This window comes from Urocampus carinirostris, chromosome 3, assembly GCF_059441175.1.
Source record: "Urocampus carinirostris isolate Australia breed hairy pipefish chromosome 3, RoL_Ucar_1.0, whole genome shotgun sequence".
NCBI lineage: Eukaryota > Metazoa > Chordata > Actinopteri > Syngnathiformes > Syngnathidae > Urocampus > Urocampus carinirostris.
In genome coordinates this window covers 4,847,840-4,871,695 of record NC_142351.1, presented here as the reverse complement: position 1 = coordinate 4,871,695, position 23,856 = coordinate 4,847,840, and the positions used below count along the sequence as shown (strand labels likewise).

At 42.3% G+C, this 23,856-nt stretch overlaps 4 protein-coding genes across 4 annotated transcripts in view; all 4 read right to left on the bottom strand.

The window, feature by feature from the left end:
- LOC148368423 (uncharacterized) overlaps positions 1-17,684 on the bottom strand; it is a 219,507-nt gene extending 201,823 nt beyond the window's left edge. Inside the window, exon 1 of the mRNA XM_088330450.1 lies at positions 17,512-17,684. The gene's annotated coding sequence lies outside the window, so the exon portion shown is untranslated. The remainder of the gene's footprint in view (positions 1-17,511) is intronic.
- The window catches only part of LOC148368422 (uncharacterized), a 52,132-nt gene extending 33,118 nt beyond the window's left edge, over positions 1-19,014 (bottom strand). Inside the window, exons 1-5 of the mRNA XM_088329651.1 lie at positions 18,864-19,014; positions 17,694-17,786; positions 15,136-15,217; positions 13,026-13,325; positions 9,113-10,383 (exon numbers count right to left, since the gene is read on the bottom strand). Coding sequence (XP_088185777.1) covers positions 9,113-10,383; positions 13,026-13,281 — 1,527 coding nt within the window. The 5' untranslated portion in view covers positions 13,282-13,325; positions 15,136-15,217; positions 17,694-17,786; positions 18,864-19,014. The remainder of the gene's footprint in view (positions 1-9,112; positions 10,384-13,025; positions 13,326-15,135; positions 15,218-17,693; positions 17,787-18,863) is intronic.
- The window catches only part of LOC148368411 (uncharacterized), a 261,108-nt gene that overhangs the window by 114,689 nt on the left and 122,563 nt on the right, over positions 1-23,856 (bottom strand). The window lies entirely within an intron of this gene.
- On the bottom strand, positions 1,667-6,181 carry LOC148368424 (uncharacterized). The gene is made up of 2 exons (XM_088330452.1): positions 5,846-6,181; positions 1,667-3,830 (listed from the first exon to the last, which is right to left on the bottom strand). The coding sequence occupies exons 1-2, from the start codon at positions 5,952-5,954 to the stop codon at positions 2,506-2,508; spliced, it is 1,434 nt and encodes a 477-aa protein (XP_088186578.1). The 5' UTR covers positions 5,955-6,181; the 3' UTR covers positions 1,667-2,505.

Sequence of the window (23,856 nt, the reverse complement as noted above, 5' to 3'; positions counted from 1 at the left end):
GGTATTTTATGAGAAATCGAATTAGAATTTCCAGGTTCTTCCTGTTTCAATTTTGATTCTCTGGTCTCTGCTCCAGGGGTTTTGGTAGGTACATCTGTTTTTTCAATTTGTTTGTCTTGTCCAATTTCTTTGTGCATTTCTTGATCAATTTTATTGGGTATTTCCATAACTTTATTCATTTCCTGTTCATCTTCATTGGGTATTTCTATAACTTCATTAATTTCTTGTTCATTTTCATTTTGTATTTCCATGACTTTATTAATTTCATTGTCTTTGTTATCTTTATTTACTTCATTGTCTTTGTGACATTTATTCATTTCATTATCTATGTTGTCTGACATCATTTCATTGTCTTTGTTGTCTTTGTTAACTGCCTTCCTAGCTTTCAATTTGTTAGCAAACGAATTCGGGCAGTTTCTAAAGAGGTGATTCGTTTCTCCACAGAGATTGCATTTTCTGCTATTGCTACATTCCTCAAAGGAATGTCCAATTGTTCTGCACTTTCCACAAAAAATTCGATCACATACCTCAGCCAGATGCCCATGCTCACCACATTTGCGACAGAGTTTCGGTTGCCCTTGATAGTGGATAAAGCCACGGTTTTCCCCCAGGAATATAGTCGACGGAATTTGTTTCAGTCCCTGAAAGCCCTGAGGATCTTGCCGTAGTTGGACTGGTACCCTCCAGGCACCATTCCAATAGCCTTTCTCACACCTCACCTTCATAGCCTGGCCTTTTACTGAGCAGTATCTACTCAACCAATAACAGACGTCATCAGCACTGATCATTTCACTAAACATTCTAACAACGACAATCTTGTTAGTATTATCAGTCAGCTTCTCCACTGTAAATCCTGAAAACTGGGACCTCACTCCCTCAAAGCGATTCCAAAACTCTTGATAAAGAGCTGCCGTTTCAAAACTCACATCAAAGCCTTTGCCAGAAGTCATTTTTATGACAGCATGTACCTCCTCCTTTTTAAACTTCAGAATCTTTTCAACAAACTTGTTAATAAAATCCGTCCTTGACATTCCCTCCGAAATTGCCACAACATCTTTGAGCAAGAATCTCACGCAGTTACGTCTCCGCCCGCCGGTATAATGCCCGGCCATGGCAGGACTCGGCTGCTTTACTTCTAACTATGTTAAAATGGTTAGAATTGTAAAATTAATAATTAACAATACTCTTAAAACCGACGCCAATGACAGTACAAACGCATAGAACGAGCAGTGCTAACCTGATGCGTCCACCATCAACCGCAGTGGTCATGATAATTTCCAGTCTCAACTTCATTTTGGTCCAGGGAAATCCAAGTCCCTTTTCTGTTTTGTCTTGACTTAACAAATCGTTAAGTTTCGGTTCTGGCAAAAGTCATCATTCATATCATGATTTCCGACTCTTTTAGGGCCAAAATAACAACACATTTCCAAATGGCTTTAAATTGTATTCATCTGGTTCAGAATCTAATTTGGTGGTTACCAATTCAGTCAGCAGGCGCGGTCTCAGTTTCCAACACGAATTAATTTGAAATAGCCTGAGTCTAGCATTGATCATGAAGGATGTAACTATAAACAAGGTATTTTCAGCTTTAAATCATCAATGTTGTAGTTCGTTGATATGGATAATAATTGATCAGTCCAGAAGAAAAATAACATCGACCCACAAATAATTCACACAGTTTGATTTTATTAGACTGCATTTTATTCACATGACAAATTGAATCAAACGAAAGAATAAAGCACATTGTTGACACAAGCACCCAGTGGAAGAAATGACTTATTTTAATGATCAGGGATTATTTTCACAACGTGCCAACATGGGATATTTGCACATAACAGCAAAAAGTCAGTTGCACTAACCATTTTTTTTGTACTTTTGGGATAAAAGTCCCTTAGGGCAGGGGTGTTTGAGAAGCAGTACATGGCCAACCAGGAAGATGAAGAAATAAAGGTTACCATCTCTTTTGGCAGTGCACTTCACGGGTATTGTTCTCATCCCAACGACAGGGACGGAGAGAACCACAGGCTCTCCAGGCTTTGTAGCTCTGGTGAGAACAGGCTCCAACCCTTGGGATCTAGGTTGGCAATCTCATTGTTTTATAAATAATTGTTGATTACAGGCAACATTTTATGCGGACACACGATAAAATAATCTATCAGGAAACATGACACATATGTAAATCATGAATCTTTTGAATCCTTATGAAGACTTTGGGGTTTCAAATCTTTATCATACTGATGGAGAGTCTGCTCACTTCCTGTGAATGAATGTGGGTTTTTTGATATGTTCGCAGAGTCAGTGGTTGGAAAAAGGTGAGGGGAAATGGTGTTGTGGCAGTTATGTTCCTATAGACAGCCTGTATGATATTTGGTCAATTATGTGTTTTAAAGCTCCCACTTTCAGTAAATGTTTGACCACAAACCGAGCAGGCAAAAGTCTTCTCGCCAGTGTGGGTTCTGGTGTGTAATTTCGAGTGCCTATATGGATGAATTATTCGCCAAAAAGTCAACGGATCAAAAGTTTCTCACCAGTGTGGGTTCTAATGTGTTTCTTTAAGTTTCTATTTTCAGTAAAACTTTGACCACAAATTGAGCAGGCAAAAGGCTTCTCGCCAGTGTGGGTTCTAATGTGATTCTTTAAGTTTCCACTCATGGTAAAACTCTGACCACAAATTGAGCAGGCAAAAGGCTTCTCGCCAGTGTGGGTTCTCATGTGTTTTTTTAAGTCTCCACTCTGGGTGAATCTTTTACCGCAAAATGAACAAGAAAAAGGCTCCTCGCCAGTGTGGGTTAGTTGGTGTAATTTCAAGTGTCCATTTCGGGTAAATTTTTTACCACAAACAGAGCAAGTAAAAGGCTTCTCGCCAGTGTGGGTTAGGAGGTGTAAATTCAAGTGTCCATTTCGGGTGAATTTTTTACCGCAAACCAAACAAGAAAAAGGCTTCTCGCCAGTGTGGGATCTCATGTGTTTTTTTAAGTCCCCACTTTGGGGGAATTTTTTATCACAAACTGAGCAGGAAAAAGGCTTTTCACCAGTGTGGGTTCTAGTGTGTTTTTTTAAGTTCCCACTGTCAATGAATGTTTTACCACAAATTGAGCAAGCGAAAGGCTTCTTGCCAGTGTGGGTTAGTGTGTGTCTTTTTAAGCTCCCATTTTCGGTGAATCTTTGGCCGCAAACTGAGCAAGAAAAAGGCTTCTCGCCAGTGTGGGTTCGTTGGTGTAATTTCAATTTCCCATTTTGGGAGAATCTTTTACCACAAATTGAGCAGGCAAAAGGCCTCTCGCCAGTGTGGTTTAGTGTGTGTCTTTTTAAGCTCCCATTTTCAGTGAATCTTTGGCCGCAAACTGAGCAAGAAAAAGGCTTTTCGCCAGTGTGCGTTAGAGTGTGTCGTTTTAAGGTCGAACTCCTGGTTAATCTTAGACCACAAACTGAGCAGGCAAAAGTCTTCTCCCCAGCGTGGAATTTCATATGCAACTTCATATCAGACTTGCTTCGAAACGTCTTCCCACACTGAGAACATGTGTTACCACCTTCCGACTCCGAGTTGCTTTCAGTTTTTCCAGAGTGGGACGTGTCGTGGTCATCCGTTTCCACGTGTTGACGGGAGCTGATGCTGAGAGGCTCCTGCCAACTGTTATATTCAGGTTGACCTTGATCTTCGATGGTCACTAGCAAGACTGGAAAATCTTCTTCCTCTTTAACGCGAACAGGCTCCCAATCCTCTGTCTCTTGCTTAATGTGATAAGGCTTCAGATCCTCTTCCTCCTCAATTTTAATTGCAGGCAACTCTGGTTCCTGCCACGCAGTAGGAAGATATTTGTGGCTGACGTCTGCAACACAAGTCACATTTATTTGTATTGCCCTTAACTCCTTCAGTGCCGTAAAATATTCGTTCGTTTTCAGAAGCATTGTTCCCGAGCCAAACATAAAAAAACTCTAAAGTCTTAGGCGCTGCTGAACAGTAGGTATTAAACATCTGGAAATTAAATCACCACGAGTTGGTAGGAGTGGCTTTGTCAACACTTAGTGCCACGTTTGGTTCCTGTATTCGCCGTATTACTCTGTAGGGCGGTGAGTAAACGCCGGCGTATATGCCAAATAAGTGCGGTGTGACGAGAAAGGCAAAGATATAAGTAGAGTCTGTTAACACTTCAAATCTTTATTCTTTCTAAAAGAATGACCAAGGGCTTACGTTGGGATGACGTATCGTAGGACCCTGCGATCACCATGACGACCTGAATCATGTGATCACATCACCCGAGACATCAGGGCAGTGTTCTCGTTTGCCCGCGTCCCTGCGTCGTAGACGCATTATTTTTGCTGGGTTTCTAAAACGTGTATTATTGAAAATGAATTATTTGAAATAAAAGTTAATATGAATTTCATAAATATAATGAAGTTATTACATTATATATGTAGGAGAAACGCAGCCAGATGTCTCAACTTAAGCCCTAAACCCGTTTCTATTTTTTTGGAAACCTACATTCAGTTGAGAACCCTAATACGGGGCTCAAACCCCAGTTCATAACCCTTAGCTTATCCCAAGGGCCAAGAAGAGATCCGCAGGTTCGAGAGCGTTCTCCTTTCGGGGCCTTGGTGCTGTGGAATGCTCTTCTGAGATTTGATCTAGATCCTCAGTGGAATTGTTTCAATATAGGCTTAAAACACACTTTTATTCTATAGCATTAGAATAACCTATATTTTATGTTGACAATATTTGTGTATTATTTGCCCTCATGTAGGTTTTAGAACAGGGGATGGTGTCTCTTTTTCATTTTTGTCTATTTTGAGTTTTTTTTTGCTGAATTGTTTCCTTTTAAGTCATTTTGTTTATGCCGTTAGATAATAATTAGTCACGTATGCATTAAAGCACAGGTATCAAACAGGCGGCCCCCGGGCCAGATCAGGCCAGCTAAGGGATTGAATCCGGCCTGCAAGACAACACTCAGAGAAGCGCAGGAGAAAAACAAGCTGCAGGTTGAAATATGTCAACTTGATGTTGCCAAAGCCAGGTGCCTCTCACAGACACTGTACTTGTATTTATTTATTTCTCCCTCTCTTTCTTTTACACTCCTTTTCTCCCACTTTGTTTCTTTCCCTCTCTGTGTCTCTCTTTTACTCTTCCTTTGTTGCTCTTCGTTCCTTTCTCTCTCTGTGTCTTTTACCCTCTTTTGCTCTAACTTCCTTTTTTCCTTCTCTTTCTCTCTTCATACCCTTCGCGCTTTGTCTCTTTTCTCTCCTTCTATTTCCCTTTCTTTTCCCCCCTCTCTCACAACTTTTTTATCTCTTTTGTTTCTCACGCTCTCTATCTTTTTCTTTGTCCCGCCCTCTCTCCTTTTCCTCTCTATTTCTCTTATTTCTTTATCGTTCTTTCTCTTTAATCTACTAGTCTGGCCACCGACAGAATGTTTGTTCTATCGTGTGGCCCCCAGAGTTAAAATGAGTTTGACACCGCTGCATTAAAGCAAAAAAAGCAATCTAAAGAGCCGCTTCTGAGACGAAAAGAGCTGTCTGATTTTGGTCAGTCAAGCTGAAAGAGTCGCTTCTCTAAAAAAATAAAAAACAGAATTCCTGTCACTACTACAAAGCAATAGGCTGGGAGGGGCCGCTCCCTCCGTGGGGACTGATGCGCACCCTGTGTGCTGAGGAGGCAGGAGAGTCCAAGCTAGTGTCCAGTGACATACACAATTATTTACGAGATGACATATGCGCTGCCCAGACTGCCCTCGTTACTACATCCACTTTTCTTTGATTGGAAAGAGCGTGTCCGTAAGTGAGGGACTGGCCACCCCCCACTGGTAACGCTCCTGATGTCAAGGATGTAGCAGAAGCAAAAATGACCAACCTGCCCCGAGATGGTTGGAAACAGCATCCAGTCGTGGATGTTCTCGCTCGGTCTCCTCTTTGACTCCCCGAAGCTTCTCTTGAAGATATCCCTCCTCACTGGAGCACATTTTCTCCAAGTTTGAAGCTCAAGGAAAAAACACCACGAGGTGTCGCTCCAACTCGGGAATAAAAAGGAAAAACCTTCCAAAAGGACCACAGAGGGCTACTTATGTCGAGCTTACGTCGTTTTAAGTCGACTACAGGACTTTCTGGCCATTTTCTTGCTCGGCAGCCATGACGGCTTCTCCTTCCAAACAGCACCGCAATGGATTGTGGGTACACGTAGCACAGATCACATGCTGCATTCAAGAAAATGGGTGCGTCGGGAGATCCTACCAGATACGACCGAAAAGCCTCCCAAGAATGTGGGAAATCGGGGTTTTCCAACCCCCAACCGGGGAAATATCATTGGAAGGACACTCGAGGTGGGAAGTCCTAGTTGCAAAGTTGGGGTACATACCCTTTTTCCTGGTCGGATGTTGGAAAATTCAATGGTCGTCTTTTCGGGAATGCAGAAACAAAAACACATAGAATACAGTACTAGATAGGTGGGCGCAAAATTATCAATCGAAGCTTGGAGTAAAGTGGAAATTGTAAACTTGGCAGAAGTTTAACGCGACGTTTTACGCGAATTTAAACAAGGTTAAAGTGTAATGGGACCCGGGTGGATGGGCTCGCTCTAGATGGTGTTACACATTTATTTTATATATATATATATATATATATATATTTTTTTTTTTTTACCTCAAAAGTCTCATCTCATTAGCTGCACCGCTTATCCTCAGTAGGGTCGCGGGGGTGCTGGAGCCCATCCCAGCCATCTCCGGGCAGTGGGCAGGGGACACCCTGAACTGGTTGCCAGCCAATTGCAGGGCACACGGGGACAGACAACGCACTCGCTCATTTACACCTAGGGACAATTTGGACCGGCCAATCCACCTGAAATGCATGTTTTTGGAATGTGGGAGGAAACCGGAGTGCCCGGAGGAAACCCACGCAAGCACGGGGAGAACATACAAACTCCGCACAGGAAGTCCGGTAGCTGGATTTGAACCCACACAGGAGGTTCCCAAGACCTTAGAACTGCGCCGCCGTGCTGCCTATATTTAAAAAAACTCATTTTGTTAGAATATGATATGAAATCGTGAATGTACTTAATTGCTGTTAAAAGTGTCGATAAAAACTCATATTGTTGGGATATGATATAGTGAAATTGTGTTTAATTGCTGTTAAAAATGTCGGAAAAAAATGTTAAAACGTCATATTGTCAGATTTAACGAAATTGTGAATATGCTTGTTCAAACCTCACACTGTTTATTTGCTGTTAATAGTGTCAATAATATTGTTCAAACCATTTGACCATTATTAGTTTTGATTGTTAAAGGGGGAACTAATTGGGCTACTGATGGGTCACGTACCGTAGAAACTCATAACAGTTCATATTTCAGTTTAATGTTGACTTACAATGTGGTCATGGTGATTTCCAGTCTCAACTTCATTTTGGTCCAGGTAAATCCCAGTCCCTTTTCTGTTTCGTCTCAACTTAACACATAGTTAATTTTCGGTTCTGGCAAAAGTCCTCACTCATAACATGATTTCTGACTCTTTTAGGGCCAAAATGGCAACTCATTTCCAAATGGCTTTAAATTATATTTATTTGGTTCAGAAACTCAGTTTCCAACGTGAATTCATCTGAAACAGCCTGTGTCTAGCATTTATCAAGAAGGATGCAACTTTAAACACAATGCATTTTAAGTTTTAAATGATCGATTTTGTAGTTCATTGATATTAATAGTGATTGATCAGTCCAGAAGAAAAAGAAGATCGACCCACAGATAATGCAGAGTTCGATTTTAACAAACTACGTTTTATTCACATGACAATGAAAATTGAATCAAATGAAAGAATAAAGCACATCGATGACACGAGCACTCAGTGTTAGCAAGGGGGGAGGTGGAAGAATTGATGATGAGGTTAACAGTACCAGTGTTCTCGTTTACCCGCGTCCTTGACGCATAATTTTTGCGGGGGACGCATAGTCTCAAGACTCAAAATCAACGTGCGTCCCTGGGACGCAACTTTTTTGACACAAAATGGTCATTATTTTCCGATTACATTTTATTTAACAAAGATTTACCGCACTCCAAACTTTTTGTCAGGCAGATCAGACGTTGTTGTTTTGGTCTTGCGGTTCGAGTTTTCGTCTGTACGCCGATCTCGAGTTTTGTAGTGAAAAATCCCTTTCTTTTGATAGGACCGGCTTTTTCGGCTCAAGTCATTAAAGAGAGCTGGCTCTCAAACGGCTCACTTGCTTTGAGGCATTATATTACGAATTATTATGTTGTATTACGAAGTTAAGAAAAAAAGGAAGTATAAAAGGAGAACATTTTAAAAAAGATAGGTTTGTGGTTATCCCTTTAATCGGTATATTAGCAACAATGATTGATGCAGAAAATGAATAATTTGATCATTAAAACTGAATGAATATATAGATTTTTATTATATATTTGTCGCCGATTTACAATTTCAACCCAGATAACACTAAATTTTGGGGACCCATAGATGTCTGTTGTGACCTATAGATTTTTAAGCATGCGAGTCTCCGGGACCCATCACTTTTCAGAGGTAAAATGAACACTGCAATACTGATCAATGAACCCAGTTTTAAGAGGACAGGCCACAACCCTGGGGACCTAAGTCGGTGATCTTATTATTACAATAATGATAATCATTGATAACAGACAAAATTTTATGAAATAGATTATCTATCAAGAAACATGACACATGTGCAAATCAATAATCTTTTGAAGACTTTGGGTTTTCAAATCTTTATTAAATAACTGGAGAGCCTGCTCACTTCCTGTGATTGAATGTGTTTTTTTATGTGTTGGCAGAGTCAGTGGTTGGAAAAAGGTGAGGGGAAAGTTTTATGGCAGTTATGTTCCTATAGAAGGCCTGTATTACACCCCCCCCCCCTTTTCAGTAAATGTTGGACCACAAACAGAGCAGGCAAAAGTCTTTGCGCCAGTGTGGATTATTGTGTGTAAATTCTCGTGTCCGATATGGATGAATATTTTTGACCACAATGTCAACAGGTCAAAGGCTTCTCGCTAGTGTGGGTTCTACTGTGATTTTTTTAAGTTCCCACTGTCAATGAATCGTTTTCCACCAATTGAGCAAGAAAAATGCTTCTCACCAGTGTGGGTTCGTTGGTGTAATTTCAATTCTCCATTTTGGGTGAAATTTTTACCACAAACTGAGCAGAAAAAGGCTTCTTGCCAGTGTGAGTTCTGGTGTGCATTTTTAAGTCCCCACTCCGTGTAAATCTTTTACCACAAATTGAGCAGGCGAAAGGCTTCTCGCCGGTGTGGGTTTTAGTGTGTGAATTCAAGTTTCCTTGTTGGGAAAATCGTTTTCCACAAATTGAGCAGGAAAAAGGCTTCTCACCAGTGTGGGTTCTCGTGTGTGATATTAAGCCCCCACTCTGGGTGAATCTTTTACCACAAATTGAACAAGCAAAAGGCTTCTCTCCAGTGTGGCTGAGTGTGTGTGTTTTTAAGCTCCTACTTTTAGTGAATCTTTGCCCGCAAACTGAGCAAGAAAAAGCCTTCTCGCCAGTGTGGGTTAGTTGGTGTGATTTCAAGTTTCCACTCTGGGTGAATCTTTTACCACAAACTGAGCAGGCAAAAGGCTTCTCGCCAGTGTGGGTTCGTTGGTGTAATTTCAAATATTCATTTTCGGTGAATTTTTTACCACAAACTGAGCAGGCGAAAGGCTTCTTGCCAGTGTGGGTGAGTGTGTGTCTTTTTAAGCTCCCACTTTCTGTGAATCTTTTATCGCAAACTGAGCAGGCAAAACGCTTCTCGCCAGTGTGGGTTCTTGTGTGTTTTTTTAAGTCCCCACTCTGGGTGAATCTTTTACCACAAATTGAACAAGCAAAAGGCTTCTTGCCAGTGTGGGTGAGTGTGTGTCTTTTTAAGCCTCCACTTTCAGTGAATCTTTGCCCGCAAACTGAGCAAGAAAAAGGCTTCTCGCCAGTGTGGGTTAGTTGGTGTAATTTCAATTTTCCATTTTGGGTGAATCTTTTACCACAAACTGAGCAGGCAAAAAGATTCTCCCCAGTGTGTAATTTCATATGCAACTTCATATAAGACTTGCGTCGATACGTTTTCCCACACCAAGAACATGTGTTACCACCTTCCGACTGCGAGTCGCTTTCAGCATTTGCACAGTGGGACGTGTCGTCGTCATCCGTTTTCACGTGTTGACGGGGGCTGATGCTTCGAGGCTCCCGACAACCGTTATCTTCAGGTTGAACTTGATCTCCGACGGTTGAACGGACCCCGGTCACTAGCAAGGCTGGAAAATCGTCCTCCTCGTCAACAGGCTCCCCATCCTCTGTCTCTTCCTTAACGTGACAAGGCTTCAGATCCTCCTCAATTTTAACGAAAGGAAACTCTAGTTCCTGCCGGGCAGTAGGATATTTTTGCCTGACATCTGCAAGACACAAGTCACATTTATTTATATTGCCCTTAACTCGTTCAGTGCCGTAACGTTTTCAAAAGCATTGTCCCAAAGTGCCAAAATGTAAAAACATTCTAAAGGCTTAGGCGCTGCTGATCAGTAAGTATAAGGCCTCTGGGAATTAAATCAGTATGATGAATCACCACTACATGCAAAGAGTGGCTTTGTTCAGATCGTTTGCTGCGTCCCATTCTTCTCACTTTCCCTCACTACTTGCCCTCGTCACTTGGTTTTTGCGTGAGCAAGTGTAATGTGTCCCAATACAATCAAGACCGAGAGAGAAGTCCCCTTCAACCCACAAAAGAACCACTTAAGATGGAGCGAGGTCAGGAGCTGACTTGGAACAAAGTGACTTCCCAGAAGACTTTGCAAATTCTCAATATCAACAAACATGGCTGGAAAGAAACCGCACAAATGTAAGTCCTTTTTCACAACTACGCATGTATTTGAAACAAAATACATTGAGATATCTTGGTTAAACATAAATGCAATGGAAGATCGTATTTTGCTTTAAAACTCTTCACACTCCAAACCGTAGAGTATAATTGAGCAGAAAATGACGGTTTAGCCTATCCCTGTTTTTATCTTAAACGAATCGTGCCTTTAAATCGACATGGCCTGTCGCTAAAGCAGAATAGTCACAATAACGTTATGGATATATGTCATTGCGCTTGTTAACTGCACACAATTCCGCGTGTCCTAATTTGCTCACAATATAATGTGAGATCAAATACATTATTGACGCAGAGGAGAGGTAAACCGTAACTGTCAAAATGCATCAGTTCTCATCATGCATCATGAGTAATGTCTCCGTCTTTCACGTGGAAATCCAGATGAAACAAATAACTATCACATAGTTTACTGTCTTCTCTGTCATCACATATTAAATAACCTAATTACCTTCTAAAAATGTCAAAATGTGGAGACAATTCCAAAGCATATGTGTTGCTGGCCAATAGAAGGCTCTTACAGCCATGTCAGGTTTGTGCATCTATTCACTATTAAATCGTTATCCAGAACACATTAGATCATTTCCTGTCTCGCATCAAGGTGCATCGGCCTGTTAGTGAGCAACTTGTGGTTTATGTGGTCATGCGGGCTAATGTTTCAGGGACAGTGGAGCAAACCAACGTACTGATCAAATTCAGGGCAAAAAGGATGAGCAGTTCACAAAAAAAACGTTCACCACAAAACAACTGTGGGAGTGAGTAGACTAACCTGCAGTTTTGCAATCTCATTGTGACAATGCATTAACCCACCCTTATGTCGTAGAACAGCTGTCGAAGCGATCGGCCTGGAGGGGAGAATCACAGGACATCTATCTATCTATCTATCTACCTTGGTCATATCCCTCAAGAGGGGTGACCGACAGCAAGACAAACACTTACAATAACAAATAAAACAAAAATGGGGGAAAAATAGCAAAAAAACACACACAAACATTTTTGGACCATGGCCGACCCAAATACCCCAACACCCAAACAAGTTAGGCACCCCGGCACCCAAGTTGGTCATGCTTTCGTCTCTCCAGATGAAACAGGACACGAGAAAGCGACCATGTCAATTGGGTCAGAGTGACACAACACACTGTTCTATTTAACAGCAGGGCCCGACAGCTTTCACTGGTTTACCCCTGCCGCATCATACAGGTGCCCTGTCCCATTTATCAATCATCTCTACACCTCTGCCAAATACTCTTGCATTCATCTCACTCACCACGTCATCCATGTACACATTAAACAGACATGGTGACATCATACACCCCTGTCTCACACCAGTCAACACTCACTTGTCTCACTCCCTACTCTTACACATGCTCTGCTGTTCACATAAAAACTCTTCATTGCTTCCAACAACTTTCCACCCACTCCATACCTTACCATCACTCGCCACAACGCCTCTATCAACTGGCATACGCCTTTTCCAAGTCCATGAAAGCCAAATAAACATCCTTACCTTTTGCAAAATATTTCTCGCACACCCGTCGTACTGCATACACCTGATCCACATATCCTCTTCCTTTCCTGAAACCATTCTGCCCCTCCATCACCACCTCATCCGTTCTTCCTCTCACTCTTTTAATCAAGACTCTTCCATACAGCAAACCCGGAACAGACAACGAACTGATACCTCTCGTTTTGCTACATTCATACTTATCACCTTTACCCTTATACAATCACAACAACATGCACTACACCAGTCAACAAAAACCACACTAATTAAAAAGCATACATTCAACAATACAGTAGGAGAGTCTACTCACTTCCTGTGGATGAATGTGGGTTTTTGACGTGTTGGCTGAGTCGGTGGTTAGAAAAAGGTGAGGGGAAATGGTTTTGTGGCCGTTATGTTCCTATCAACGGCCTGTATGATACTTTGTCAATTAAGTGTTTTTAAGCCCCTGCTTTCAGTGAATGTTTGACCAAAAACTGAGCAGGCAAAAGTTGTTGCGCCAGGGTGGGTGCTAATGTGTTTTGTTAAGTCCCCACTATGTATTAATGTTTTACCACAAACCGAGCAAGAAAAAGGCTTCTCCCCAGCGTGGAATTTCATATGCAACTTAATATAAGACTTGCGTTGAAACGTTTTCCCACACTGAGAACATGTGTTATCACCTTCAGCGTTTGCGCAGTTGAACTTGTCGTCGTCATCAGTTTCCACGTGTTGACGGGAGCTGATGCCTCGAGGCTCCCGCCAACCGTTATCTTCAGGTTGACCTTGATCCTCGACGGTTGAACGGACCCCGGTCACTAGCAAGACTGGAAAATCGTCCTCCTCTTTAACGCCAACAAGCTCCCCATCCTCTGTCTCTTGCTTAACGTGATAAGGCTTCAGATCCTCCTCCTCCTCCCCAATTTTAACGGCAGGCATTTCTGGTTCCTGCCGCGCAGTAGGAAGATATTTTTGGCTGACGTCTGCAAGACACAAGTCACATTTATTTGTATTGCCCTTAAGTCATTCAGTGCCGTAACGTAACGTTTTCAAATGCATTGTCCCCGAGTGCCAAAACGTAAAAAAATGCTAAAGGCTTAGGCGCTGCTGATCAGTAAGTATTAGGCCTCTGGGAATTAAACCAGTATGATGAATCACTATTAGATGCCAAGAGTGGCTTTGTTCAGATCGTTTTGTAAATTGTTTTAAAGTGTGAGTCCACACACAGACACACACATAGTTTTCCTGGTGGTTCTCACCTTTGGGATTATGGATTTAAGACAGCCCCTTAAATTACAACTTCCCTCTTTCCGAGTGAATCATTTTTGGATGTTTTCTGGCACTATGTTTTTGTTGACCTTAAAAAGCAGTTGTCCAGTCAAAAATTTTACGAAATCATCCAATTTTAATAGTTTGGACAGCAGGAATAAAATATTAGTATGATCTCGATATCCTACCCTGTGTATAGTTCCAATTGCACGTTTTTGGAGAATAAAAAGGGGCTGGAGTGAACTTTTGTAATTATTGCCCCAGACTTCTGCACAATATGTTAAGTATGGCAAAACTCGAGAACAATATAATAAATACAATGCATTATAGTTTAAAATGAATTTGGCTTCATTAGTAATTGAAATGCTTTTAGATACTTAAGTTTGTATATGTCTGATGTGTGTTTTCCAGCTTAATTTATCGTCTATTATGACCCCTAAAAACTTAATTTCTGATACAGAGTGTATTAGGGTGTTATTTTCAAAGTTGCAAAAAGTCACCGTCTTACCCCCTAAATGTGTTCCATTAAATAAAAGAACAACCACAGTACAGTTTGGTCTAAATAAAATACATTTTAGAGGTAGCTCAATTGCTGAGAAGTTTGGCGTTTTCTATCAGTTTTCTTAAACGGGAGTTCTAGAGATGCTGGGATAAGCCACAGATGTGTAAGTATATATCTCAAACAATTATTACCCACAAGTCATTACTCAGCAAGATCAGTGTAATTCAACTAGTATAAATTCCCTTGACCTACTTTTGAAGACAAAGCCAGAATACCTTCGTTGTCCTCCAAGAAGTGATTGACATTCAAAGATCAGCAACAGGTAAATATTCAGTACATTCAAACAATTCCAATTCAAGATCCACAAAATTTTCAGACTTCACGCGGCGGTGCAGTGGTTAGCACGTGTCCGGCACAGTTCTGAGGTCTTGGGAACCTGCTGTGTGGGTTCATATCCAGCTACCGGACTTCCTGTGGGGAGTTTGTACGTTCTCCCCGTGCTTGCGTGGGTTTCCTCCAGGCACTCCGGTTTCCTCCCACATTCCAAAGACGTGCATTTCAGGTGAATTGGCCGGTCCATATTGTCCCTAGGTGTGAATGAGCGAGCGAGTTGTCTGTCCCTGTGTGCCCTGCGATTGGCTGGCAACCAGTTCAGGGTGTCCCCTGCCCACTGCCCGATGATTGCTGGGATGGGCTCCAGCAACACCCGCGACCCTATTGAGGATAAGCGGTGCAGCTAATGAGATGAGAGATGAGACTTTAAAAACATTTTCAATCATGGCGTTTGCTAAAAAGAACAAAGAACGACAAACAGCAACACAAAAAGCCAAGGAAAGTGAGTTCAAAGAAGAACTTTATGACTTGTTTGACATTGCTCATGCTAATGCTCAACATTATGACAATTCCAGGAGACAAAGAGTTTTTGTTGGCTCAAAGAGAAAAGGCGAGAAAGGGTTCGATGACAGGTTTTGACAAATAATTAGCAGAGAAAGAAAATTACCCTTCAGGAATTATCTGTGTACCTGTGGTATCAAACACCAGAACCGGTTACACTCGCTTTGTTTGACAATCAAGTCAGTGCATCAACGAAACAACTCATGGTGGCTGCAATAAAAAACAAAGACAACATAGATGAAACTGCTGAACAGGATTTTCAAAAGAGTATATCTGTAAATTTAGACACTGTTACGAGCAAATGTCTAGAAGACCTTGTGTCCTCCAGATCTAGAACTTCTTCAAAATCATGGACCTTCCCGTTGGCTTTCTTGATGTTGAACCACAGGAATGGGAATCACATGATGACTTCAAACATGTTTTGAAAACTGTTCAGGCAATCAGTGTGGTCAATGATCTAGCAGAACGTGGTGTGGCACGGATTCAGGAATACTGTGGTCATATCACAAAAGATGAAACTGATCTGCAGCATCTGCTGAAAAAACTGCGCAAATCTATTCCTAACAGCCGTAAAGAGAATAATAAAGGACTGGGTTTTTCTTATTGTTTGTATTATCTACCTAAGACATTATTATTTTGTGTGTGTAACTGGCTTAATGGGCGCCAATTCAAATTCATACAGTGATTGAACTACCTGTAAATATCAACTTACATGACTGAAACTTCTGCTGTGTAGTTTTTGTTGGGAGTGGAAGATTTTTGTGGGGTAAGATAAGATACATGAAAAAAAATTGGTCACATAAGCTCCACCCTAGTTTCTATTGCAGAACATCCATTTTTACTTCTAAATCTTGGGCTGCCCTTTGTCACAGATTATGTTCATAACTTTTATGGACAGAATTTCTAGGCGCAGCCTTGGTGGGGATGGAGTCCGGTTTGGGGGGCCTCAGCATTGCGTCACTGCTTTTTGCAGATGACGAGGTGCTGTTGGCTTCCTCAGGCCGTGATCTTCAGCTCTCGCTGGAGCGACTCGTAGCAGAGTGTGCAGCGGCCGGGATGAGGATCAGCACCTCCAAGTCCGAGACCATGGTACTCAGTCGGAAAAGGTTTGCATGCTGGTTGGGGATGAGATCTTGCCCTAAGTGGAGGAGTTCAAGTATCTTGGGGTCTTGTTCACAAGTGAGGGTAGGATGGAAAGGGAGATCGACAGACGGGTCGGTGCAGCGTCTGCTGTCATTTGGACCCTGTACCGGTCCGTCGTGGTGAAGAGGGAGCTGAACCTAAAGGCAAAGCTCTCTCTCTACCGGTCGGTCTACGTTCCTACCCGCACCTATGATCATTAACTTTGGGTTATGACCGAAAGAACACGATCCCAGATACAAGTGGCCGAAATGAGTTTCATCCGTAGGGTGTCTGGGTTTTCCCTTAGAGATAAGGTGAGAAGCTCAGTCATCCGGGAGGGACTCTGTGTAGAACCACTGCTCCTCTGCATTGAGAGGAGCCAGTTGAGGTGGCTTGGGCGTCTGATAAGGATGCCTCCTGGATGCCTCCCTCGGGACGTGTCCCAGGCATGCCCCACCGGCAGGAGGCCCCGGGGGCGACCCAGGACACGCTGGAGAGACTATGTCTCTCGGCTAGCTTGGGAACGCCACAAGATTCTGTCAGATGAGCTGGAGGAGGTGGCTGGGGATAGGGACGTCTGGGCTTCCCTTTTAAGGCTGCTGCCCCCGCGACCCAGCCCCGGATAAGCGGAAGATAATGGATGGATGGAACTTTGGACCCAGGATAGAACCCTGTGATAGTCCACAACAGATGTCCAAGTATTCAGATGAAAACTCTCCCATTTTTACATATTGCTTCCTCCCCGTCAAATAACTTTGAATCCATTGCAAAGCCACGCCCCTGATGCCATATCTTTCCAATTGTTTTAAGAGTATATTATGATTATTATTGAATCGTCGGGAAAAAAACGCAGCGGTTTGTGGTTACTCTATCGCACTACGTCACATCACGATATGGATTCGATTTCGGTTCATCGTACTTCTTACCGCTGTCACTTGGTATAAACCCAAAATAAACCAACTTGGGAGACTGCGCCTTAAGGGTGTGAAAATACACTACGTCAAAATACTAAAGCGGTGCCTGGTTCTGCGGAGCCACAATGACCACATAACAGAATGCGACTGCTTCAATTTGCGCATCGCTACGCGTCGACGTCAATTTCTCGAACAATTCGGTCAAGGGGAAAGAAAATAGACTGTGATCGCCGATGTAAAAAAAGATTTGCAAATATGAAAATTTTCACCTTTAGGCAGATATGTCGTCTTCGAAACAGCCTCAGCGCACGTGACTGAATTAGAAATAAGGTACGTATTTTGAAAGAATGAGCGAGACAGAAGCCCGGACCTTATTCGAAAGGAAAGTACAGTGGACGTCAACGGCCAAATACGAGATGTCAAGTGTTGTGGAAAGTAGATAATAACTAAGGATAAGGAAAGTTGAACCTGCAATTAACTTGAAAGAAACAGTCTTGGAGCTGACGATAGCCGATTGTGTGTAGACATCTGGCGGAAATCATGAGCCGGTGTTTCCATTTTGCCATATCTACTCTCTGCTTATTTTCTGGGACGACGCCCAACGACGTTCCCTCCAAAATAAGGACGTTGCAGAAAGTAACATGGCCAACCTGCTCTGTTCAACACAACTCGGAGTATCTTGTTATCAGCTCCTGGCAACGCTGATTCCTGCCACACAGTAGGAAGATCTTATTCACCGATGTCTGCAACACACAAGTCAAATCCCATTTATTTGTGACAGCTTTAATCACAGAAACTCACAAAAGGGACGCGCAGAACACCAGTGCAACATCCACCTGATCTGAAAGCTACATAAGGGCAAGGAAAAACTCAAAAAAAGGTCAGCACGCGGAAAATGAAGAAACCTTCTGAAGGGACCGCACATGGGGTAATCCCCGTTCCAGGATGACCAGGCGGAAAATGTAAACCAAGCCAGTTTACTAAATAGAGTTGTCCTCTTAAGCCGCTTCTTCATTTATTGCATGGTCTATAGAGTCATACTGCCAAGACATGTGGCAATGGCAACAATTTCAAGCCCTTCACCCAAAACTCAAGCTTTTTGCTGACCTCAAAAACACAAAATTGAATTTCAAGCATTTTCTAGGCTTTCAAGCACTCGTATGAACCCTGCACATGGTTACATAGCAATTACCGATATAGTATTTACCAGTACGCAAAAGGAAAAGGCAAACAAGAACACTTTATTTGAAGGTGCTGTTGCCATTGGTTGTGTGTGTGATTTAGAAATAGCGTCAAAATTTGAGTAAACTTGTTTGAGGGAGGGAATTTCAGGTGGAGTCTGCTATATTAGCTCTGAAACGGAAGTGTCCACACTTTTTGATTCCAAAGCTCAGTTGAAATTGTGATGCGCTTTTTGTTTTAAGTCATGTTGGTATCATTTTTTCTTGTAAAGAAATCCGGGAACTATTTCAGTTTTGATGCAACTTCATACGAGTTTCTGCTAAACTTATTTTAATTTCCTATACTTTTAGTATTTGCTGGAGGTGAAAATGAGTCATTTGCTGTAACAGGCTGAAAAAGTTGTATTTGAATTTAAAACCACTATTCTTTCTTTCTTTTGAATCACTAGTTTTGAAGTTTTGGAATCATTGGCACTGTAGCAGAAGCAAAAATGACTCGTCGACGTTCTCGCTCGTTCTCCTCTTTGGATCCCCAAAGCTTCTCTTGAAGAGTTCCTACCTCACTGGAGCACATTTTCTCCGCCTTAAACGAAAAAACGCCATGAGGTGTTGCTCCAACTCGGGAGTAAAAGGACTAACCTTTGAAATTGACTGCAAAGTGATACTTCTGTCGAATTTATGTCGTTTTAAGTCGACTACAGGACTTTCGGTAGTTTTCTCGACATTTTCTTGTTCGGCGTTGGTGCGGCAGCCATGACACCTTCTATTTCCAAACCCCACCGCTATGAATTGTGGGACACAGATACAAACAGAGGGCTGGATAGGTCGGCGTGCTGTAGCAGTGCCTATGTGGCGGCCATTTTGGTAGGGGCAACTTCGCGCAATGGATGTACCGGTACATTGAAAAGAAAATAAATTACAACCTGCTCATTTTAAATCTGATTTTCATGAGGGTAACTTGTTGTTATGAACGTTTACACTTGCTTTTATAACGGACAATTAACTTAAAAATATTTTAAACAAAAGAATACATTAAAAAAAACAACAACAATTTTTATAAACCATTATAGAAGTACAAATTTGATACTGTGTAACAGGTGTCATAATAACTTTAATTTTGTCGAAATTCTGGCTGAAACATGTTTATACAGTTTGTGTATAAGTGTCCTGCAATGACACGTCCAACAGCGCCACTTTCTGGTAGGGGGGATGTTTAGTTTAGCCTTTGATTTTATGACCGGAATGGGGATATTGTTAGCAGTCTCGAGCTAACGGTTAGCCACGATGGAGGAAGTCGGACATCCGGGCACTTGGTCACGTGACAACGAAATCCACCGGCGCCGCCACCTTTGTTTGGGGGGAAAAACGTTATTTTAGAGTCCGACTAGAATAATGGCGAAAAGTTGCTGTGGAAACGGGTGTACGTCTAATAAGAGGAAGAGTCCTGATCGGAAATATTTCATATTTCTATCTGACAAGGAAAGGAAGGAGAAATTTAAGTCTGCGGTGTTCGATCGTCCCCAACAAACTGTGGTCCCCTCGCAGCACTCACACCTACGTTTATGATTCACATTTTATCACTGGTTAGTCATTATTGTAGATGTTCATTGCATATAATTTAGAATTTGTGTATCCCCTCAAAAAATATGTCGACATTATGTTTTTTTTAATATGAGTGTACCTCATCTCATTAGCTACACCGCTTATCCTCAGTAGGGTCGCGGGGGTGCTGGAGCCCATCCCAGCAATCATCGGGCAGTGGGCAGGGGACACCCTGAACTGGTTGCCAGCCAATCGCAGGGCACAGGGGGACAGAAAACTCACTCGCTCATTCACACCTAGGGACATTCGGACCGGCCAAGTCACCTGAAATGCATGTTTTTGGAATGTGGGAGGAAACCGGAGTGCCCGGAGGAAACCCACGCAAGCACAGAGAGAACATACAAACTCCGCACAGGAAGTCTGGAGCTGGATTTGTACCCACGTAGGAGGTTCCCAAGACATGAACTGTGCCGCACATGCGCTAACCACTGCGCCGCCGTGCTCCTGTAAATCCGAAAATAAAGTTTCTAACTTTAAATTATGAATCGGTAAAATCTAAGTCTCGTCATATCATCCGGACTTTTATTTGCAGTTGTGATTATTAAATAAAGTCAAGATTGTATTGATTTATTATTGATTTATCCATAATTTACCCATTTATTCATGAAATTTTAATTAAAGTCAGATTAATAATCTGATTCTAGGTAATCTCTAACACTCAAGATTTCGAGGCCTCATACACCCATTTGAGTCTATGAAAATAGTTTTCAGACAATAAACGTCGTTTATACAGTGTTTACATACACACGAAAGATATGTCCAAAGGTCCATTTTCATGTGACAGTGGACATTTTTAAAAGAGACGGAGAGCCTGTTATGGTTGAATGGCTTTTTAATGTATGCAGTTGGATTGCAGGCTTTGTTGTGGGTCGGATGCATGCTACAATCGTTGAAAGGTTTATTTTAGAGGACAAATGTGCAACGACAGGAGCCATCCAGACTTTGTACCATCCATTTTCCCGCAGTCGAGCACCAAAGCCCAACCAAGCTTCACGAAGTCTTTTATGAAAGTAGACCGGTACAAGAGAGCAGCTAAATGAGCCTGTTTAGCACCAGGTCATTAATTCGTTAAGTCTGTAAGGTGTTTCTGTCATGATTACCGATTCAAGGCACCGTGACTACCCAATTGGCGCCAACAGCCCTGAGAGCTGATCGGCTTTTAGACACTTTTTAAACCCCCGGCTTTCAAGAAATCCCTGTCAGATCGTTGCGTACCAATGGAGCGGCAGCAACTCAGGAGGTAGAGCGCTCGTCTTGGGATCAAGGGATCCCGGCTCGTCCATGTTACATGTCGAAGTGTCCTTGGGTAAGACACTGAACCCCCAATACCCCTAATTAGCAGGTTAGCGCCTTACATTGCTGCAAGGCCGCTATTGGGAAATGTGGAGCACATACATAAATGCAGATCATTTCATTTCAATGCTCCCAGCTTGGCAAGCTCTCACGTTCAGACACTTTTCTGCCCTGTTTTTCTCTGCCTGATACCCGTTGCCAACCCTTTTCCAGACCTGACTCTGCCCTGTTCTGCCTTCCCGATATCCGACCTGTTTTGCCCCGCTACCTGCCTGACACCTGTTGCCGACCTTGTTTCCGAACTTGATACCGCCCTTGCTCTCCCGTCCCGGCAAACGACTAGTATTCCTGCAAGTCTACAACCATCCTCGCTCCACACGGAAGTGCCACCTCCGCGTTTCCCGCCATCTGCTACCCGTGTTCGTCGATCCTCGGATCGTGGAGGCAAGCCCTTCTCTCCCTCTTATCAATAAAACAGTAAACAAACGCTACTGGGTCCTGTCTCCGTTCCTGGCTTGTGACAGTTTCACCTATTTTTGCCCGAATTTTAAATGTACATTATCCAAAATGAACATCGGGTCAGTCCACTTTTGCTGCATTAGGGGCGATTCAACAGTCTTTTAAAATTTGGATTTTTAAATTTCTTTTAATTTTTGTCATGAGCAATCAGAGAAGAACTGTATCAAAGCGCTCCATGGAGCCATCTAATACGGTTTTGCTCCGTCTCCTGTGTCCCTTTTAACATCCAAAATGAACTTACCTTGTTAAGATTTTCATCAAAACAAAATGATAATTCAGACTTTAAATATATACTTCAAGCTCGTATACTTAAGCACAGCTCTTCAAACAAATTAATTTAAAATGAAGAAAGGGATTTTCACCAAAGTCCTCTCAAATTAAGAGTGTGGTAGCTCAGATTTTCATGAGAGGAATTCTTCTGAGCAATTGGTTGAGTAAGCTAAAAATTCCAAGTTGTTTACTACTCAGACAACTCCTGCAGTAACTACCTGATCCAAATCCGAACAGTTTGTAAAGTTTCTCTGCAGTTAATTAATGGTATGCACATTGACCTTTTGCCTTTAACTATGACCAGAATGTACTACACAACTTGGATTGAGATAGGATACTTTGCATCTTATCTTGATCCATACTGTTTCACACTATCAAAACATTCTATTGAAATAAAGGCAGATACCATTTACAATTAAAGGAAGAGTTTTCCCATCCTTAACCCATTTGTGACTCGTGTCCTTTGAAAGGTCAAAGCAGGACCACCAGGCTCCGCAATAGTCTACTCCCCCTGGCCATTAGACTGTTAAATGGTCAATCTAACATATAGTTAACCTAAATCTAAACGGCTGCTAATCTGACTTTTTGCACTACTGGCAGTTCTTTATAGCTTGCCACTCCTTGCACATTTGCTCTCTGCACTATTGTACTTACAGCGTTATTGTTACAGTGTTAATGTTACTGTGTACCTGACTTGTTAACCTGACTGCCCATTTTGCACATCTGGTTAGCTACTCTTCTTGCACTATCGGCACTATGGTAAAATACTATACGTAGCCATAATACAATACAACTTTATTTATATCTGTACATTCAAGGAAACTGTGGGGGTCAGATGCATCGACATTTCGTTCTGTATACACGTGTACTAGAATGACAATAAAGTAGATCTGAATCTGAATCTGAATAACAGTGCAGACCCTGATCAAATGGTTTTTAAATAAAGACCTCAGATTGGAGTCTACACGGTTTGCTTGAAAGTTCAAGGAAAGAAAAATAATAAACGTAAAACATTTGAACTTTTGAGAATTTGCTCCTCTTGAAAATGGTACACGATAGTATTTATATGAAAACAGACCACCTTTTCAAGCATGGCGCATTCCAACGCTTTTCCCCTGCCGAAAGTGCGGTTCGGCAAGTCGCCTCTGAAGTGGCCAAACTGGCTCAGCAAATGCACCAGCAACGATCAATTACACTAGGATCCATTCGGCGCCGGATTCGCCGAGCCACGAGTGGGCGAACCAGGGAAGTTTTCTGGGGATCCCGACCAGATCCATTCGACTAGCTCGGTAGCCTAGGTGGTAGGGCGCCCGCTCCGAGACTGGGAGGTCACTGGTTCAAGCCTCGGCCGAGTCATGACTTACAACATTGGTACTCATTGCCTCCCTGCTTGGCGCTCAGCATTAGGGGTTGGAATTGGGGGGTTTGATCACCTAATGACTCCCAACACCGTAGTTGGGTCGAAAATAGCGCCGCCCTGTTTGGCTGCGGCTGCATCGGCTCGCTACAGTTTAACTGTATGGGTTAGGTGTATCGACATTTTGTTCTGTGTGCACGGTTACAAAGAATGACAATAAAAAAGTAAATTCCGGTAAATTCTATTCTTTGTACATTTGTAACTTTTTTAGCAAAGAAAAAAAAAAAAGTTAATGGCCCAAGATCTCATTGTTGCAGTGAGACCAAGGCGAACAGCTGCCTCCGCTTTCAATAAAAGAGCACCTACACAAGAACATGTTTCCCCCAAACCTGCTTTACAGTCTCAGTGAGCATTGATCACAGAACCAGCTCTGCTCAAACAAACCCAATGGTGGCAGGCTTCATCCGTTACACGCCATGAAGGTTTAACATCTGCTTTGAGCATGAAGTGACCTGTCGTCGTAATGATGTGAAAAACTGTCTGAACCCATCCAGAAATTAAGAAAGTGTGAGCTTCTAAGTATCAATAGTT

Excerpts from the sequence above, each read along its gene's own strand:
- LOC148368424 (XM_088330452.1), bottom strand. The coding sequence starts at position 5,954 with ATGTGCTCCAGTGAGGAGGGATATCTTCAAGAGAAGCTTCGGGGAGTC. Across the intron at positions 3,831-5,845 it reads TTCCAACCATCTCGGGGCAG|ACGTCAGCCACAAATATCTT; the intron begins GTTGGTCATTTT and ends CTTGTGTTGCAG.